Source organism: Crassostrea angulata, chromosome 4, assembly GCF_025612915.1.
Source record: "Crassostrea angulata isolate pt1a10 chromosome 4, ASM2561291v2, whole genome shotgun sequence".
Classification (NCBI taxonomy): Eukaryota; Metazoa; Mollusca; class Bivalvia; order Ostreida; family Ostreidae; genus Magallana; species Magallana angulata.
The window spans coordinates 51,576,615-51,598,785 of record NC_069114.1 but is presented as its reverse complement, the minus strand read 5'-3'; the positions used below and the strand labels follow the sequence as shown (position 1 = coordinate 51,598,785).

The 22,171-nt window shown below is 34.1% G+C and overlaps 1 protein-coding gene across 1 annotated transcript; it reads right to left on the bottom strand.

Annotated features, from left to right (window-relative positions):
* Positions 1-15,490: 15,490 nt before the first annotated feature.
* On the bottom strand, positions 15,491-21,704 carry LOC128182322 (uncharacterized). Its single transcript, XM_052850906.1, has one exon. The coding sequence runs from the start codon at positions 21,702-21,704 to the stop codon at positions 15,678-15,680; it is 6,027 nt and encodes a 2,008-aa protein (XP_052706866.1). The 3' UTR covers positions 15,491-15,677.
* Between the last annotated feature and the right edge of the window lie 467 nt (positions 21,705-22,171).

Here is a 22,171-nt window from a genome sequence, read left to right as displayed (position 1 = left end):
TCATCCCCCCCCCAATCTAACCTGCTTATAAAGATTCAGTCTTCTTAATACATTCTTACATGTGTACAGTAGCAAATTTTAAATCATTTCTTGATTGCTTTTTCTCTCGTGATTCACATTAACATTTTGGAAATTGCTTAATTCAATTTTTAAGATTTATAAACAAAATGTTATATGCATCACTGCCATGTGTATTCACCTATTTGGGGCAATAATTGTAAAGTCTCCTAAACAAAGCAGTGACATCATTAGGCTAGGAATTACCCACATGGATCAAACACTACTGTATAACATATGAAGAAGATAAAATACATGATTGTTTCTAGTTCTAAAATGTCAGGGTGTCTCCAAGGGGGCATAATTTTACAATACAATTTTACGGGCAGACACAAAGAGCAAAAATAAATTGAACGGTTTAGGGATGAGGATCTCAGATCTCAGATCTCAGAAGTTAACAGAATATACAGTGTATCATATCATTTTTCTATTTCATAAAGGCGGGGGGGGGGGGGGGTAAAGACAACACCTGGGGGTCATTAATGTACTTTACACCAGTTGATGCATCATAATGACTTTAGAAGATATTTTGTATTTTCCTGTTTCGTGGGGTCAGAACAGTCCCATAAGGTCATTGTATTTGATGCATTATAATACATTAAGAAAGAAATACTCCTTACTTCCTATTATAACTCATATAAAAATATAAGTGTCTACACTTACTTACATATGTAATACACAAATTTAATAAGAAATTCTTTATACAGGGTCAATATGGGGTCAACTCAAAAGTGCATGCAGTCTGACAAATGAAAAAAATAACTTTTGCAACTAAAATGACAGAAACTTTACAAATGCGATAGGATAGGTAACGATGATAAGCTTATTTAAATATTAAAAGATGATGATACAGTATGCTGTCAAAGGGAGATTACATTTAGAAAGTGAAAAAAGAACTTATCTACATGTGTATGTATGCTGGCAGGAATCCCATGCTGGCATCTCATTATATTGTGCTACTGCTACTACATGTATTATGCTTACTTAAATTGATCAACATCATAATGATAATCCAATTAAAACACAATAATGAATTCCTTTAGCTGATCTTAACTACCGTAATCCTTTTCTGCATACGGAAAACACAGACATGTATGTATGGGTGTTGCTAAAACGCGGAACGGAAAGCGGAACGGAATGGAAAATATCATCACGTTTATCGCTTAAAAAGGGTATAGACTGGCCAGAAACGATTTACTTTGTATCTTTTATTTATATCTAATGAATGATTATCAACATGTTGCTATCTTACTAATATTCATATGAATGTATATCAATTATAGCATTGTATTCGTTCGGCTTTAGTTGAGTACGAAACGGAAAAATCAAATGTATACGAATTGTGGAACATTAACATGATTAAACGAGCAAATTAACTTTTTACTTATTTCTCTTATATGGTATTGCTGGCATATTAGCGTAACGTATGCAGTTAGTGAAAGCGTTTTATGCGTGTTTTGAGTATTTTTTTATTATTTTCAAATATGATGTACATGTATATACTTACATCAAAATTGAATTTTCGGTGTTCTAGACGATCTTTTATCATACAGACGATACAGTATCATTGAGATGGAAGAAGAAACCGTAGGACTGACGACATTAAAAATTAAAATACAGTAAACATTAAAATACCCGGTAATTTGTGAAACTAGTACTTTGTGAAACTGGTATTTTTAGCAATGCAAATTTGTTTACGTTTGCATTACAAAGCATGCAGTTGTTTATTCCAGCAGCTATATACTTATGATCCGAATAGAGAGCTCTAGACGTTGCCTGGTTTGATTTTCCGGTTATATATTGGGACTATAGTCTGTCGATCCCAAAATATTCATGCAGCACATTTGGACGATTTATAATGGAAAATGTTGACATCTTTTCTCCATTTGGAAGTCACCCAGAAGACCTTGCACAATTTTTCAACACTATCATCCGGGTCTGTTAAAATGCAAAACCCCGTGGACTTCTTCATTTTTAGCCGTGTATTTATATCAGCTGATAAGCTAGAGAGGACGTTTTAAAGAAAGAATGTTTAATGCTTCTAAAAGAGAATCGCTTGAACCCTGGGGTATATATAAATATACAGCAAAAAGTGAATCGAGGATATTTTGGGACAGAATATAGTGGTCAATGCATGTACTGTTAATTTTGAGGAAAAAATATTCTTGATTAAATAATCTAATATTGCTAATCTTTCAAAAAAAAATTAAAAAGGTACATAAAGTATATCGTTTTAGCATACTTAACAAATCTATGAGGTAAATAACATTAGATAAGATTTTCCATTTTCCTTCCGTTCCGTTTTCCGTTACGCGTTTTAGCAACAGCCATGTATGTATACACGTGAACCCATCTAATCGAAGAGCTGGGTAAAACTAGTACCCGCTAATGAGACATGCAAACCTGTGTTGTGTACGTAACTTCAGACAAAGATCAGTTATTAATAACATGCATGTATTTTTATGACCTATTCTTCAAATCCACTTGCACTATTTTATTAGGTAAATAACAGCTTTAAGGTGGTGCAGGACACCTGCATATTGTGATGTACATGTATACTTCCTATTGAGATAAACAATAAAGTATATTGAATATTGATTAAATATTTACCCCCCCCCCCCAAATAATGTTACCTAACATTGAAGCGCAATGGGTTAGAGCGTTTACATGTCATAAGAGCATTGGGGTCCAAGGTGTATTTTTGGTAATTTACGAATTTTCATGGGGGGGGGACCCTCACTCCCACCCCTTCTCTAAATCTGTGCACACGATGATGTTCATGTAGGCACACAGAAGCAAATCTAAAACCGGCAACCGCCACGGGGAGGGGGCATAATTTAATTTTTAATTTTGTTTGTAATAATTATATAGATCATTATACTACCTATGACATAAAATGTTAAGATTATTGATTAACTGAAAATTCACTGCAAACAGTTCTACCCCAAATTGCACATAAAGTACTGCTCATGTCACGATGTGTATTATCATATGGGCAGGGATCTCATCCTTCAGTTATGAAAATCATAATTTTTAAATGTGTTACCGGAGTTTGCATGTAGCCTTCATTTTTAATTAAACTGGTACAAAACAGTGTTATTTAGGGGCAAACACATGGTGCGGGTATTACTGTCTAATGACAGCATCTAGTTAAATAATTACTTTTATTTATGGATTTATTAATTTGATAATAGATAAATCTTTACTTCTACAATAACACATTGTTGTATCTTGTTGTATCTAGTCATATATCGATATCTGAAAAATATTTCTTAAAGCTCTACAAATTAATATTAATACTTAGTTCATTATTTATCAATTACGTATTTACCTATGCATAACTATAGATATAAACAGTATAATGCATATTCATTAATTGTAACTTGAATATTAATATGTATACCCATGTATTGTAACTTGATCTACTGATACAAGGAGAGGAGATACATAGGTTGTGCATGTTTTCCAATCCTAATTATATGTATACTACTATGTCTAAATAATAGACTCGAATTTTGGGGCTTTAATACTGAGAAATCAAAAGAGTACTGTCTTTTGTTTTATAAATTTTAAACATAATTGGTACTTGAGGATTACAGATTTGTTTTTATTATTTCTCAATCAAGCTTCGCTAATTAATAATCAACGAAAAATCCTTTTAAAAATCCGGAAATCGTCTGGGTATTTTGGATATTACAATCTTGCGCATGGGCATTACAATCACGCTAAATCACGGGAGGATCTTTAGTTTATGTTTCCACAATATCACATTTACATGAATAAACTCAGAACGATAATACAAATACGTGTAAATTTTCATTGAATATTTGCTATAGATTCTGGTCATCAAAGAAAATACTGGAGATATTGTGCATTTAATATGAAAAATCCCGAGAGTGACGATGTGTAAATTTAAAGCGAGAAAAAAACGTTCGTGAAAAAATGTTTTATTCTCCATTAATACGAATTAAAGTTTTAGATGAAATGTATTTACAGCCTCAAAATGGTTTGTTATAAATAATATTAGTGTTGTTTTTAATGCAGCTTCATTAATTTTCTCCAAAATCGTTTCGGAGCGATTGTGCGATTTTTTGCTACATTACCGGTATAAAGGAAGCATTTTAACTGTGGTGAAGGCTGTCGAGGGACACAGTTAGAATTAATCAATAGCTTCATTGTAGGCTTAAAGCTTGGTTATGTAAATGTCAGCAATACGGTGTGTCGATGTATCTATTTCGTAAATGCAATGTCAACCCGTGCACGCACGGGTCAAAGTCTAGTTTATTCTATAAATATGTTTAAACATAATTACAAAAAGAATGCATATTATTTTTTTGGCTTCCTGTTTGTTTAATTGTAGCTAACTAGCTCACGTGAAAGTGAAGACACATACAGTAATATATTTTTTAATCAGGTAAATGCGTATATAATTACAATGTATAAATTAATTTTTATAAAAAATGAAATGCATTTTATTTTTTTAAATTTTTATACAAATAATCTTTTATGTTTAAAATGAAACGTTACTAACAATTTTGCACAATTATCAAATATTTTTTATTCATTGAACAAATTCATTTCACAAAAAAATTGATGCTCAAAGAACCAGTCTTGAGTATATTGTTAAACTGTTGTTGTGTTTTTATTTAAATGAGGACTCTGTTCCAAAGAAATCTGATTTTGATGTAAATATATAATGCGTGATGAATAAAAATATAGATTATAAAAACAAGATTTGAACGGATTATTTTTTTTCTAGTATAATAACGGATAAATGGGTTTAAAAAAATGTATCATTTGATTTGATGTAAAAAATTACTTATATTCTAAATCACTGTCAATTACATATGTCGTTTCTTTATTGAATTTCAGTTCTTACATCAAAGTATAATAATAAAAAAAAGATTCATTGTTTTTTTTAACAGATATTCGGTTTTATGGAAAAGACGAGAAAGGATAACGGGTTTCTAGGTACATGTACATGCTAAATATGTGAAATATCTAAGCCGCTTGGTAAGGGATAACAGACGTTACTTGTAGCATACTATTAAATGTATTTATCCTTTTCAGTTTTGTCTGATGTAAATTACCTTCCGCGCTACAAATACCACAGATCTTTAGTAGATTGGTTTATGGAAGGTTTACCACCTGATCCAGTATTCTATAATTATAATTTTGAAGACTGTTCTATCATCATCGGAGGAAAATTTACTGAAGAAAGTAAAATGAAAGTTTTTGGAGATGCACTGCTTGATACCATCCCAGTTACGGATTCGTTAAAAGGTTTTTTTTTCTTTAAATCTGCATAAATGCATTATGTGAACATTTTATCTATAACTGATAATGTTCCCGAATAACGATTATAAAATCACCATCATCAATATCAACCACCTGAGTCCTCCATCTGTATAAAGTAAAAACTAGAAACAAATCAAAGTACTGAGAGTTCTGAAAGACGGGATCTTGAAAGTTTGATTTTGTAATTGTCCACTTTTTCCTCGAATATGCTTTCAAAAATTATGAGTTTGAATTAGGTGTTTCAAACTATGTTAAAACACGTCTTCTTGCATTTGCCTGATACTTTGTCTCAATTTTACTAAATCGTTAGACCCCAAGGAAAAAAATATAAAAAAAACTACAACTAACCGGAAGTCGGTGTCCGTTATACAAGGAATATGAAAACTCCGATAAACTCTCATACTGCTGAATTGCCGAACAAAGTTAATATTTGTATACCGATATCAAACACAGGCACCTGACTTGATATATTCTTTTTGCAATAAGATTATTTAAAATACTATAACAATAACAAGGTTTGCCACAGTCGCCATTTTGATTTTTTAGACCGACTGATCGTACACGATTTTCTCGCAGCTATTCATGTAAAATTAATAAGTAATCAAAGTGCTGAGAGTACTGAAAGACGGGGTCTTGAAAGTTTTGAATTTGTAATTGTACTTGATTTGAATATGCTTCCAAAAATTATGAGTTGGAATAAGTTACTTCAATCTATGTTAATTCGGCTTTTTTGCAATTGTCTGATACTTTGTACTTTGCCTGATTTTTACTCAATCACGGCCTTCATAATTGTAGAAAATTGACACAACGGTATTTTATGTAAAATAAGACCCCAAGGAAAAATTTTAGAAATTACTACTAATCGGGAAAATTAAAACAACTCTATCAAGGAACAGTATTTAAATCATTAGATGTATTCAATTGTGTGATCCAAGAGAATATCCACAAGTCGGACGGTATCCGTTATACAAGGTTTATGAAAACTCGAAAACTCTCAATCTACTGAATTAATAAACAAAGTTAATATTTGTACAAACACAGGCACCTGACGTTAGAAATATTTCTTTTTACAATAAGATTCTAACAATAGAAAGGTTAACTTGTCACGGTGCCATTTTTATTTTTTAGACCGACTTATCTGACACGATTTTCTTTCAGCGATTCATGCAAAATTAATGCAAAATTAATGAGTCAAAAATAAATCCACTCGCAACTTACTACTTTTTTGTGTAAACTCGAACATCACCAACACGAATTACGATACAACTGCTCCGTTCATTAAAAATCATAAATAAAAGAGATTGGCAACTCCGCAATTAGCGTGTAAATGTTACGTCACCAACCTTACTTTGAGCACTACAAGTGCAACGGGATACTTGTATAAGTCATTAAATTTGAACCTGATTTTGAGCATGAACCTGTCAATATGTTTAAGCATATTTTATTTATAAAACATGTACAAAAACTCTTTATTTAGCTTTTAAATTACTTTTTAAAAACTTATTGACTTTTCACAAACTAATGGTAATGCATTACTTTACTCATGTAATGGTAATGTAACGCATTACTTCAAGAAAATGAAGTAATGGTAATGTTAATTTAATGCCCTAATTCATGAAAAATGGTAATGTAGTGCATTAATTTACAATGTAATTCACCCCAAGCCTGATTCTAACTAAACCGGACAACATGAGCATTAACATTTAACTTGGTTCTTCAATCGATAAGATTGCATATTCTATTTGATGTATTGGTCACCCAAAATGTATAAACTACATGTATATAGATTTTGCTTACAGTCCATTCTTCAAAATTTAAATCCAGTTTAATTAATTAAAGAGCCAACGAACGAGAAGGCAAACTCAAATTTGTTTTTATTTTCTATATACAAAATTTCTTCAGAGACGAACAGCAGTCATACCGCAAGTAGGCTGGAAGCCAATGTAACACCTATTTAATATGTAAGACCTCTTTGTATAATCCGTCCTGATTTTAACTCCGGGATGCACATGAAGTTCGGTAGTATTCATGTGAAAGATTGTCAAAAAAAAATTGACGAATTTTCTTAAATGGCACATTGCGTTTGGTAACTTTACTTATCGTCAACGGCGTTGTGCATTCAGTTACGTAACTCATTCCACATTTGAACACGAGCAAGAATATTCTGATCAATAAAACCATTTGTTTATTTTCTAAATAAAATTTGGTTTATACACAGAGGACTTGAAAAGATTTAATGCGTGTTTTCATAATATATTTTTACTGAAATGCATGAAAACTTTCTGCACTATTTTCTTACGCGAAGACTCAATTCATGTGTTCTACGCGTGCCTTCTGGTTTAAGACTTCGGCTGACATAAACTAATAGACGGGGTCACGTGACCCCGTTGAAAATTATATCTGTTTGCAACTTACTAGGTTTTGTGTAAAATTGCGCATCATCTACACGAATTTCGATCAAACCGTTCCTTTCATAAAAAATGATACTCCAAATGATACCCCTACTACTGCTTTTCAAATCGATAAAACAAGAAAATGGAGACCGAAAGTGAATGAATCACGCTTTCCTTTTGGGTAGACCTTTTCTGATTGGCTGTTACATTTGTCGTTTAAAATAAAGCAACAGAATGATAGAGACATTAACTGATAAATGTACAGAGATAAGTCAATTAAAGAACTGGTTAGAAAAAATAAGTAAAATGGCACTTAGTGCTAATGAAGGAGAGAATGTGTCATGTCTTAGTAAAATATTCACACGGCGTTGATATATTTTACTGACAATTGATAAAGCAATGTTTTTGTATGATAATTGTCAATTGTTAATCTGAGCTATAAATTCAGAATTATTTGATTGTAAAATTTCTAAGATATGCAAAGTTAATTTTATCAGCAAAGTTAACAAATGTTGCAGGAAATTGTCATTTCAGGAATCTGTGTCCTTTCAATACATCCTCGCCTATTAAGCACAAATGTTCATGCGTGTTTTGGAAAAAATGAACTGAATTTTGTAAGCAATTTAATTTGAACTTTTCGAAGAGCTACCATAAAGGATTTGTAAATCAGGTTTTAAAACTACAAAATAGACCACGAGTTTTTATATTCTTAAAACTGAGATAAGTATTATTTCTATTTACATATGTACTACCACACGGTAAATTAAAAGTTTAAAACATGACAACCATGCACTATCTCTGAATTTATAGGTCTAATATTGGTGTGAGATAATTACCGATTGGGGAAAGATCAGCTGAGTTTCTGATAATAGACAATAAGATATTGATGAAATTTTTTTTTAAAATCATGAATGACTGGTTTTGTCCTTTATAAAGTATGGAAAAAAGTGTAAACTTATGTCTCATAACATAAAAAAAATACATACATATCCCATTTTAGCTGGACAACATGAACATTAACATTTAACTTGGTTCTTCAATCGATAAGGTTTTATATACTGTTTGAAGTATTTATCACGCAAAGTGTAAAATCTAGATTTTGTTTATAATGCATTGGCATTATATATATATATTTATATATATATATATATATATATATATATATATATATATATATATATATATATATATATATATATATATATATATAAACCACAGGGAATTTCACTTTTGTTGGAGCTCCACCTCCGCCCCGACCGAGGCTTGAAATCAGGGCCTCTGGAACTCATTCTCCTAGCAGTGAGCGGCCACCGCGCTCCCCGCTCGGCCATCTAGGCAAGACAAATATCTTGCTCTCGATGACGAACGGAACCTAGCGCGCTGGTCGCGCACTACACAGTCGCTTGAGATACAGGTGGAATACAGTTAAACGACAATTTGAGAGGATCGGAACGATACACATTGCATATATACACACATATATAATAAGCACAAACTTTGCAATAACTCTCAAATTAACATATACCTGCCCATAGTGAATGATATAGATATATATAAAGCACAGGGAATTTCACTTTTGTTGGAGCTCCACTTCCGCCCCGACCGAGGCTTGAACTCAAGACCTCTGGAACCCATTCTCCTAGCAGTAAGTGGCCACCGCACTCCCCTGGCCACTCGGCCATCTAGGCAAGACAAAAAATCTTGCTTTCGATGACGAACGGAACCTAACGCGCTGGTCGCGCACTTCACGGTCGTTTGAGACACAGGTGGAATACACACACACACACACACACACACACACACACACACACACACACACACACACACACACATATATATATATATATATATATATATATATATATATATATATATATATATATATTTATATATATATATATATATATATATATATATATATATATATATATATAATTTAATTTTGGTTGCAACGCCTTATTTGATTTCCTGATACAGATGGAGGGACATGTATTATATTGTATAACATACCTTGGTATGAGGACACATCCACTTGACAACATCTATCCGGAATTACTTCTCTTTTACATGTAAAAATAACATGTACACTTGCATGCATATGTATATAATAATCAATAAATAGAATAGGACAAAGTTTATCTCTTTTCTTTTGCATATTACACATGTATAATTTTTTTAAAACGCTCCAATCTTTCCAAATTAAAGAAAATTAAAAATGATTTAAAAATATCTTACAAATGGAACTGAAACAACTTCAAGACAAATAAAAAATTGAATTTCTACGAAAAGGAGCACAACACTTGAGGGGGAGTTGAATTTTTTTCAAGGTATGAAAAGGATGAATAAACAAATATCAATAAATTTTATACCATAGTAAAAATAAGCGCCTTAATTACCAAAACACTAAATTTTAAACCAGAATGGGAAATGCACCCATATATCTCTTTCCAGAGTTCTTTACTTTTAAGCTATCTAGGTTTATCGTGGTATTTTGGTGTGATTTTAATATTCTGATGCATCTTTTCGTAAATACATTTAGCGAGCAGATTTCCATCTGATTGAGGTAGCCCCCCCCCCCCATTACTATAGACTGTTAACAGGTTAAATAATCGATGTCGGGATATAAATCATAAACTGTAAATATGAATCCTCTGTAAACAGTTACAATCTCGATGGCTCAGAGAAAACAAATGAGCGAAACTTTTAGTGTACATGTACTTACTGTAAAGCGGAAAAATACAAACAATCCATTTTCAGCATGCTCAGTCATTTCACTCACCGCTCCCAGTATCCGAGTCGATCTCTGAACATGAACTTGACGCGTGCTTCATCAGCGGCCCCAAGAGGTCTGCCCCTGCAATCTCCACACTTTCACACTTGATGTCTAATTCAAATTTTGACAACTGTACCTTTAAATTTGAGAAGTAAGCTGTGAAGACGCAAACCAGCGTCCAAACACAAAATTTAAAATATGGCCGCCACCCCTTGTTTCGTTCTAATCTTGGTCACCTGTTACTAAGGACGTTGTACTAATGCGCGGGTAGTTTAAAATGTCATTTACGGTTAAATCAAAAGCAAGAAAATTTTACGGAAAGTTAGTTTTGTTTAAGTATTAAATTATAAGGAATGAATTTAGTTTTATGTTATACGATGTATTTCATCGTTTTCATTCCGCAGGAATGTTAAGGCGCCCCGATGCTAAAATACGACTGGAAAACAATAATATTTGAATCATCGCAAAAATAATTTGATCGGGAGTATTTCTTAAAATCTGTTACATTTATTACATTATATTTGATGCATTTTTGTGACGTCATATGTTCTTAGTAATCACGTGACGGGCCAATCCTAATATTGCAAATGATCTATTTAAATCGCATCGGCGCAGGTGATTAATGACATTAAATCATACATAAGAAAAATCCTTTGTTAAGTCATATACTTTCTTGCTTAGGAAAGAAAAAGATATTTCGTTTATGGAAGATATTGTTGAAACATTCCACGAAATCGTCAAAACAATGCACATTTTTACTAATCAAAAGCGATTTACAAAAAATTGGGGTAAATCCGTAGGTTTCCCAAGCACGATTCACATACTGGATTGGTACTTATATTCTCTACCAATTTTACGTAAAAAAAAAAAAATTGTACTTATCTTTCACCTGCGCCAAGCTACGAAAGCCGAGAAGGATCATTCAAGATTCGAAATACGAGATTCGAGATTCGAAATACGAGATTCGAGATTTGAAATTCGAGATTCAATATCTAAATTAACCAATCAAATCATGGATCCGAAACCTGTATCCTAGCAACATCAAACTGTTCTAAATAAAGATCATTCGTACATGGTCTTTCCTACAAATAAATGTCTTAATAGCTCTTATGTAATGGTTATAAAATGGTTAAATTAACATTAATGAATTAACCCCACACAATATAAACAATTAAATGAGTGATAACACTGTTGGCTTTGCGAATCTATGTGATTTTGTTTGTCCTGTATGTATTTTTCCCCCGAACCATTTTAACCCATAGTGTATTCGCCCCAACTGTGTAAAAATCGGCTCGCGAAAAAAGATCTGTTTGATCTAAATAATTAAAACTGAATGTGGTTTTAGCTATGAAACGAAATTCAATGAAATAATCGACATGTCAAAATATAGGTTATGATAAAGTTTTAAACCATAGGAGATATAATGATTTACAACCTCAACGACAACAATCCAGATAGGAATAGTGTATTGTAGGGTATCAATGTCATTGTCGATATGAGAGAGAGAGAGAGAGAGAGAGAGAGAGAGAGAGAGGGAGAGAGAGAGAGTTTTGTAGTGTCATATTCAATTTTGACTTAGAATTTGAAATTGTTTGATTTGATACAAGCATATACAGACAGTTAAGGAGGTAGCTAGGATAGGGCAGACCAACTAGCAAGCTTTAATTTGAACGGTGTTAACGCACGTGTGATTTACATCGACTCTCTCTCTCTCTCTCTCTCTCTCTCTCTCTCTCTCTCTCTCTCTCTCATCACCTAGCATTTCCTTTTCCGTGGAGGGGTTTGGGGTAATTGTGATTTCTTACATTAGCTAGCAAAAGTGATAAAAAAAAAAACCATGGAATTTTCTTTAAATTGTGTGCGGATGTTGTACTCAATAATCTGTTTTCAGTATATAAATTTCGGGGGGGGGGGGGGGCTATATAGTCCTAATTTAATTTGTCAGTTATTCTGTCCCCACTTCGTTCTCTCTTCGTTTTCCAGGCTTTTTTTTTTTATTTGGCTCGGCAAAATATATCCGTACTTAATTAAATTTGACTCTTATAATCGGATTTAATGTTCCAATAAATATAGGGTAGGAAAGAGTAGACGGGACTTTTTTGCGCATATCCTACTGTACCATTCATTCAACACAGGTATTAGCACTCATCGAGTTCGACTTTTATTTTTTTATCCACTGGTTTTAAAGCTATGAATTTTTGAAAATATTTCGAATTTATGGCCTGATTATATATAAATTAGAGCTGCGCTGGTGCATCTATTTACCCAAATGGACCAAAATATAACTAAATGAATCTAAATGAATCTAAAAAATTTGACAAAATTAGTTTTAAACTCTAATCGGGTATGTCCTTTAGGAAAATCTTGAACCACACACATGTTTAGCAAATAAAACGACAATTGTTTCATTTTTTTATGGGGAGGGGGTGGTGCCGGTAAAAGACATGTATTGTTTGTGGCAGTTGGGCTATACTCTCATTTGTTATAATAGGTATTACTACATATTGATATAAAATGAAAGTTTCCAATTACACTGTACATAGCTTCTATCATGCATTGTGACCCGCGCGATACTTTAAGACAATTTTCAAAGCATTTAATGTAATTCAACCGATCATTTTTAGAAGAAAAAAATTCTTGATCCCCGCCTGATACGTCCGCTTCCATGTACATTAGAATTACATGTACGTTGACCATAATATGTAAACATTAACTTAATCGGCTTTGTTATGTGACGATAACATTTTTTATCAATGTTTTTGCAGGACAGGTAACAAATAACAGCCTATTTGTTGATTTTCGCACTGGTTATTTGAGATAATTTGCCGCCATCTTCTATGCATTCCCCACACCACACACAGTTTCTTTATTTGGTGTTCTGTGTGTATGGCGACAAATTGGTAAATTTGCACTTCTTGCCCCTTGTAGCTATCACCCTGATTACATTTTATCTGGCTAAGTGTAATGTAGTAGTATATTAAGTACACACATCTTTGCAGTGCTTATTTACATTTTTAGAGAGTTACTTTTGTATGATTTATATGCAATTATTGTCAATTTTGATGCGTTGAGGGGGGGGGGGGGGGTAGGAAACTACAGAGACACTCAACTTGGGTGTGATACATATGCCTGTCTATACCTTCTATTCTTTCTTGTTGATATATCAATGAATGAATTATAACAAACTACAACAATAGATTTTGAAAAATTCATGCACAATCAAATTTTTAAAATTTTACTGTTCTCTGCACAAGAAATAGGCAATGTGAACAAATTGGCACACTATCATCCCTACCTTTAGTATCCTTCTATTTTGAAAACAATGCCAAAAGTAAGACTCTTAAGAGGTTGTTTACTCAGGAAAAGGGAAAAAAATTGTATATATTAATAATTCCGTATGATGTGATAATATTTCAATGCATTAGTTTATAATCATAGTACTAGTGTATGCCTGTATACATAAAAACGATAAGTAATGCTTATATTTATTGGTGAAACCTGGACTGATTATTTATATTTAGATTAAAACGTATTTTAGATACTAATCTTCATGCGCGGAGGAGGTCTATAAAGGAGGGGGTCAGGGGGTCTGGACTTTCCTCGGGAAAATTGAAGCTTCATATACATAGCAAAATTATTAAAAATTGGCCTAGGACACCCCTACCGAAAAAAAATTGACTCCGCTTATGAAGCTCTCTACCATAACCGCATTTATACACAAAAAGGGTGAATAAAGCCGGGGTTTAAACTATTGGTGGTGAAATACCCCAGGGTTCAAACGCATCAGGTGGAAATGCACAAAGGCAAACAAAATCACATAGATCTGCGAAACACACTGCATTATTACTATTCTACTTGAATATTCTGTGTAAAAATAAATACAAACAATTATTTAGTTAGCTAGGGAGAAGTGAACATAGCATTTATTTGTATATAAGAGCATATACTAATAATCTTTATTTAAAACAGTTTGATGTCGCTAGGATACGTGTTTTCAGATCCTTGATTTGATTGGTTAATTAGATATTGAATCTCGAATTTCGAATCTCGTATTTCGAATCTCGTATCTCGAATGATCCTTTTCGGCTTTCGTACCAAGCTGGTTTTACATGCATTAAAATTTCTTCATTCAGTTTACAAGTAGGAGTGAGTCTCCAAATCCTAGTAAATCACATGTAGGGCGACATGACTTTTTGTGAATAAAAATGCTACAAATCATCCATTTACCAAAAAAGATCAATTTTAAATATCAGTGATGGTTGTTTTCAATTATGTGTAAGAAATGACTCAAGGAAACTGCCACAAGTTTCATAATATTAGGTTAAAGTGTTCAACCTAATGCTTCATATAATGCCTTGTGCATAGTTAACCCGAAACACGAGCACTTTTCTATCAACTTTATTCGTGCGTACTTGTGTATGTAGGTAAGAAGCTACAATATTACAAAGGAAAAATATCAGTACATATATCATTACCCAAAAAGCATGTTCCGCAAACACAGAAAATACTATAAATGTTTAACATTAATGCAATACACAAATAACTATTATGTGTGTTTACTCGTTACAATACTATGCAACTTTATCGAGACTTATAAAAACTTCACTTAAGATGTAAATACTACGGTATCTTAGAAAAGACTTAAATGTTATTACAAATGAGAATTGATATAATAATTAGTAAACTTTGATTAAAACAGCAAATAATTTGTAAACTTACATTTGTGACCTGACTGCAAACTACAGATACATTGGCGGTAAAACTGCACGGACTAACGCTCTTCAGTAAAGAAGTCAAATATATATACCCTAGAAATTAATTGAATTTCGAACCCGATGGAAAAAACAATATTGCCTATCGTAACAGCACACTCCCCGCCTAATATTTAATAAATATTACCAATAAAAAATTGTATAAACTGATAGAATTCATAGCGGAACGCTTTCAAACAAAGATAGTGCAGAAATTTTATATCTTCACCATGGAACATGGTTAAAAACTTAAGTTATGGACACTTGCAATGATCATATGAAATTTCACATGGTTTAAGAACAATCATTCATTGTGGAACACAATCAAAGATACACTATGGAACATAGTTACCAGTCATCAGATGTGGAGGTTCATTATAATTTTGTGGAACACAAATTTCACGATCAACAATTCAGCATCACCATTTCACTAATAGGACGCATGTACATCACATTTTGTCCATCTTTATGGACGCGAACGCGAGCTTTACGAACTTTACCATCACTGCTTTGGTATGTTTCTGTTATAACACCAATAGGCCAGTCTGTTCGATGTACTGCACTGTCTTTTAAAAGAATAACGTCACCGACTTTTAAGTTTGGTCGATCATCTCTCCATTTCTGTCTGGGTTGAAGGTTCTGTAAGTAATCTTGTCTCCAGTGTTTCCAAAATATTTCGGAGAGAACTTGTACATGTTTCCACTGGGCGCGGTACATATCTTTGATGTTATCACTTTCTGGTATCACAGGTAAGTAATTCACTTTTCCAGTTAACAGCATCATAGGGCTAAGAACTAAAGTTGAATCCGGGTCAGATGAAATCTGCACTAAAGGTCTTGAATTAATAATAGAACACACTTCTGCCATAAACGTTGTCAAAGTTTCATGTGTTAATTGTTTGGAATTCAGATCAAGTAATATCGCATCAAGGATTCTTCTTGTCAGACCAATCATCCTCTCCCAGGAGCCACCCATATGCGAAGAATGAGGAGAGTTAAATATCCAAACTGTTCCATTTTCACGTAGATGTTTTTTAATCGGACCATCTTCAACATTCAGAGTTTGTATTCCTAATTCATCTGCTGCTCCTACAAAATTTGTACCCTTGTCTGATCTAAATACTTTGACCGGTCCACGTATTGCTTCAAAGCGTCGTAAGGCGTTGATAAAGGAAGAACTAGACATTTCTTCTATTACTTCGATATGTATGGCTCGTGTGGTTAAACAGCTGAACATGATTGCCCACCGTTTATTGTTTATTACTCCACCACGTGTCTTCCTTGCTAAAACTGTCCATGGACCGAATGTATCCACTCCTACTGTGGTGAATGGAGGACCCGGAGTAATTCTGTCAGAGGGTAAATCAGCCATTTTCTGTAATTCGAATTTTCCACGAAGTTTTCTACACGTGACACAATTGTGAATAAATGAAGACACCTCACGTTTTGCACCAATAATCCAGAGGCCATTCTTTCTAAGCGCTCCCTCGGTAAAATGTCTTCCTTGGTGTCTAACTGAATCATGGTAGAATCGAATCAGGAGTGTTGAAACATGATGTTTATTTGGCAATATTATAGGATTGATTTCTCCAGTAGGTAACACATTCTTCACATTATTAAGTCTCCCACCTACGCGAAGTAAACCTTCACTGTCAATGAATGGGGAAAGGGTTGAAATCCGACTATCCTTTGAAACAGTTTTTCCATTTTGTAGAGAGAGTATTTCTTTGCTAAAACACTCTTTCTGTATTTCTTTCAACACAAATTTTTCAGCATCCTGACAGGATTGTACACTGATACTGTTTTCACACATATGCCATCCAGAACAAGAATGAGTTCTGTGCTTGAAAGACTTGGTGACATGTCTTAAACAGGCGACAAATTTGATAAAGGTTTTCCATTTAGAAAATTTCTCTGCAAGTTCAGTTATACAGTTCTTTGACATCTTAGTGGTGGTTTTCATGACTTGTACATCTGGACGAATTTCCTTGTCATCCTGTGGATCTATTAATGGGAAGTCATAGTTCTTATTAACCTCATTTTCTTCATGTTGTTCTAAAAGCCATTGAGGTCCTTGTAACCATTCACTATTCTGTAGCTGTTCACTCGAAAAGTTTCCTCGTGTCGCACAGTCAGCAGGATTTTTATGGGTCGGTACATAATTCCACTGGTCAGTAGAACTCACTTTTAAGATTTTGCTCACACGATTTGTCACATATGTATAGAATCTTTTCGATTGGTTGTAAATGTATCCAAGGACAACTTTACTGTCGGTGTAATATTTCACAACATTCGGTTTTACATCCAATTGTTCTAAAACAGTTTGTCCAATATCTGAAGCAAGGACGGCTCCACAAAGTTCTAACCGCGGTATTGTATGTCCTTTCATTGGAGCTAGTTTGGCTTTTCCCAATATAAATCCCAAATGGCTTGTGTTGTCATCACCAGTGATTTTCAAATATGCAGTTGCTGCAATCGCTGTTTCTGACGCATCACAGAAGACATGTAATTCAATGTTGTTAACACAATTTAATGAAACAGGTAAGTACATCCTAGGAATTCTCAAGTCTTGTAAACACTGTAGAGATGATTTCCACTCTTTCCATTTGTGATCTATTGTGGTTGATAATGGTTGATCCCAATCGGCACCAACTGATTGTCGAAGAAGGATTTTCCCAGACAAAGTAATAGGTGACAAAAAGCCCAACGGATCAAAAATGCTATTCAGGAATGAAAGTAACCCTCTCCGAGTGTTTGGTTTTTCACTGTCTTGAATCTCAAACAAGAAACTGTCATGATTTAAGTCCCATGATAAACCGAGACTATGCTGTAGGGGTAAGACTGAGTTTTGTCCAAAGTGTACATCTCTAAGGTTCTTGTTCAAGTCCTCTTCACCGAAACTATTCAAAATCTCTCTATCGTTCGAGGCAATCTTGTGTAACCGTAAATTGCCATTTTCTTTAAACACTGTTTTGGTTCTTTTAATCAAATCTATAACTTTTTCACGGGATGGTGAGGACACTAAACCATCATCTACGTAAAAGTTTCTATTTACAAAGTCTTTAACATCAGACCCATAAGTGTTTTCACAATTCTCTACAGTTTTTCGTAATCCATATGTTGCTATGGCAGGAGACGGTGCATTTCCGAACACGTGAACGCACATTCGGTATTCAATAAGAGGAAGATCTGGATTATTGTTTTTATACCAGAAAAAACGAAGAAAGTCCCTGTGTTCTTTTTTCACGTAAAACTGGTAGAACATCTGTTCAATATCAGCAATCACAGCATATCGATCTTGGCGAAAACGCAATAATATTCCTATAAGACTGTTTGTAAGATCAGGTCCAGTCATCAACACTTTGTTCAGAGAATGTCCTTCATAGACTGCGGACGAATCGAACACTCCTCTCACTTGATTTGGTTTTTTAGAATTGTATACACCAAAAATGGGTAAATACCACATTTCATTGTTGCTTTCATGATCGAGAACAGGAGCTATTTCTGCAGCACCACTATCAAACACTTTCTTCATAAATTCAATAAAATGAGTCTTTTTCACTTCATTTTTCTTTAAGCTAGCATCCAAAATTTGAGCTCTTCTCCATGCTTGAGATCGGTTGTTTGGCATCATGGGTTTCGGAGAACGAAAAGGAAGCGGAGCAATCCATTTTCCATTTTCATCCTTCTGAAATTCTTCATCCATAAGTGAAAGAAATTTACGGTCTTCTACAGACAAACCAATTTTGTCATCATCAGGGGACTTTTGAAACAAAGTGTCATATGTGTCTAAAGCTTGATGTTCTTTCACTTGAAAATGATTTTCACATGGATTGAATTGTGTCGTACGTCCATTGTTAAGAACGGAGGTTTTCATCACACGAACAAGGTCTGGGCGATGAACTTTTCCGAGACATACATCTCCGATTATGACCCATCCTAATCCTAGCTTTTGAGCGAATGGAGTTTTCTTTGGTCCAGTAATCTGATGAAACACATGATGTGCTTCTGGAACATCTCTACCAATCAATAGTTCAATGTTTACATCTTTTTCTATTGGTGGAAGCTCATTGACAATTGAATTCAAATGATAATGAAAACGAGCAACATCTGGAGTAGGAATTTCCGATCTTTCATTTGGTATATCATCACATTCAATAGTTATTGGAAGTTCATATTGACAATCTTCATGCACTGATTGAACACACAGTCCTTCGATTCTTCTTCCTGTCATAGTTGTAGTTCCTGAACACGATGACAGAGAATATTGGGTGGAAGGGCCCTGAACATCCAGACGATCGCAAAGTCTAGGAGAAATGAGTGTTCTATTGCTTTGATCATCCAGTATAGCGTAGACTTTTATGGCTTTGTTAGGATTTTGACGTAGAAACACATTCACTAACACTATTTTCCCACAAGAACGTCCTAAAGAGGCTTTGTCACACAACACGGTACATTTTGAGGCAACATTTTCTGATGCGTCATCCTCCCCGCCATTCTCTCTGACAGTTGAATGTTGGTTTTCAAAAGAGTTCATTAATCTATCAACATGCATCAATGTTCTGTGATTATTACTGCCACATTTTTCACATTTCACTTTAACGTTGCAGTCTCTGGACATATGATTTGTTGATTCGCAACACTTGAAACAAATGCGCTTTTCTTTCAAAAACTTTCGTCGTTCTTCAAGTGGCTTTGATAGAAACTGTCTACAACACAACAATGAATGTTCAGCTTTATGAATAGGACAGCGTTTCATCGTTTCTTGTTGAACATATGTTTTCCGGTTCAGAATACTGTCTCGTCTATTTCCACGTGCAGGTGTTGAACTTGGGGCGATACGCGGGTTGTCATACACAAATGCTGGATCATTTTTCACTTCACTCATATCTCTAATGAAGTCAATAAACACAGACAGTGGTGGAAATGGTACTTTATACTGTTTCTTGTACGTTGAGGCACGAGTTGTCCATTTTTCCTGAAGACCGTAGGGTAGTTTGTTGACGATAGGATTGATCCCGGAGGAAGTGTCAAAATATGACAACAGTTGCGAATAATGAACATCAGATTTTGTAGATTCTAACTCTGACAATATGTCCAATAAATCATAAAGTCTGTTCATTTCTTTACTTGAAAGTTTTGGAAAGCTGTCTAACTTTTTCTTTATAGTTGCTTCAACCATCTCTGGGCGCCCGTATCTGTCGTGTAGACGTTCCCATATCCTCTGAAGTCCTCTTTCAGGTGCATGAACATTGGAAGCACAGATACTAGCAGCAAATGTGCTGGAGGTTGGCCCCAGCCACTTTACAAGCAAGTCCATTTCTTCAAATGGTGAAACATTAAGTTCATTCACAATGCTCTTAAAACTAGTTTTCCACACAATAAATGTTTCAGGACTATCATTGAACTTGGAAAATCTGGTTAATAGTAAGTCTTTCTTGAGGAGAAATTGCACAAGTCCTCCTAGAACCGAGTCGTCTTGTACTGTGCTGTGTAGTTGAGAGTTTGGATTGTTTGGAACAGGAGGATCCTGATCATAAAATCTATTTGGCTTTGGTGTTGCCTGAACTTTCAGTTTTTCTCTAGGTTTTTCTAAACATAATGATTCAGCATAAAATGGTTCCTTTTCTTGTGGGATTTTGTATTCACAATATTGTTCTTTATTCAATTTTGTTTTCAAATAGAGATCTTCAATTGGTTTTGGATCACTAAAATGTTGCGACACATATTGTTCTGTTAAGTCCTTTTTGTTAACAAAGGATCGTTGAGAGGATGCACTAGATGATTCACTGTCTGAAATTCTCTGTGATAAAACTTCAGCGGCTTCTAATTTCAATGCTTGAAGGCGAGTTAATACTGAGGTAACTACAGTCTCTTTTCTTTCAAACTCAATTTCACTTTTTCGGATCATTTCTTTGTCACTATTTCGAGTAAGAAATAACATAAAATCTTTGAACACAGCATTGTGCTTGGTACGAACTCTCTTCAACTCATCTTCTATCTTCCTAAGTCTCTGTAAATCACCAACTTCAGCTCTGTCCAGATTTATCAATAAATCTTCCATCTTTGTCCAATGTTTTTGTAACTTTTTTTGAAAATCATGAAGTTGACTTTGGTAAAATCCTTTACCTGCTGCCGTTTTTGTTCGTGCTCTTGCTCCGAGTGATTTCGGGATGGCATCGATAATTTTCTCATCTGCTTCATGAAGAGATTGTTGATCTTTTTTATGGTCTAACTGTCCTATATTAGGATTCTGCTGAATTTCAGTTATCCCTGGATCAGGGTCTTTGACGTTACCTGGATCAGGCTGTTCCGAGTGTTCGTTTTGTCCTGGATCAGGCTGTTCGTTTTGTCCTGGAGCAGGTTTCTTTTCCTCCAACAAATCAGGTTCCCGTACAGTATCTGTTTCTCCTGGATCAGGGTTTGATGCCATGGTATACGAAATCTTCTTACTTTAATGCCTTGTGCATAGTTAACCCGAAACACGAGCACTTTTCTATCAACTTTATTCGTGCGTACTTGTGTATGTAGGTAAGAAGCTACAATATTACAAAGGAAAAATATCAGTACATATATCATTACCCAAAAAGCATGTTCCGCAAACACAGAAAATACTATAAATGTTTAACATTAATGCAATACACAAATAACTATTATGTGTGTTTACTCGTTACAATACTATGCAACTTTATCGAGACTTATAAAAACTTCACTTAAGATGTAAATACTACGGTATCTTAGAAAAGACTTAAATGTTATTACAAATGAGAATTGATATAATAATTAGTAAACTTTGATTAAAACAGCAAATAATTTGTAAACTTACATTTGTGACCTGACTGCAAACTACAGATACATTGGCGGTAAAACTGCACGGACTAACGCTCTTCAGTAAAGAAG

Coding starts and splice junctions, on each gene's coding strand:
- LOC128182322 (XM_052850906.1), bottom strand. CDS start 21,704: ATGGCATCAAACCCTGATCCAGGAGAAACAGATACTGTACGGGAACCT.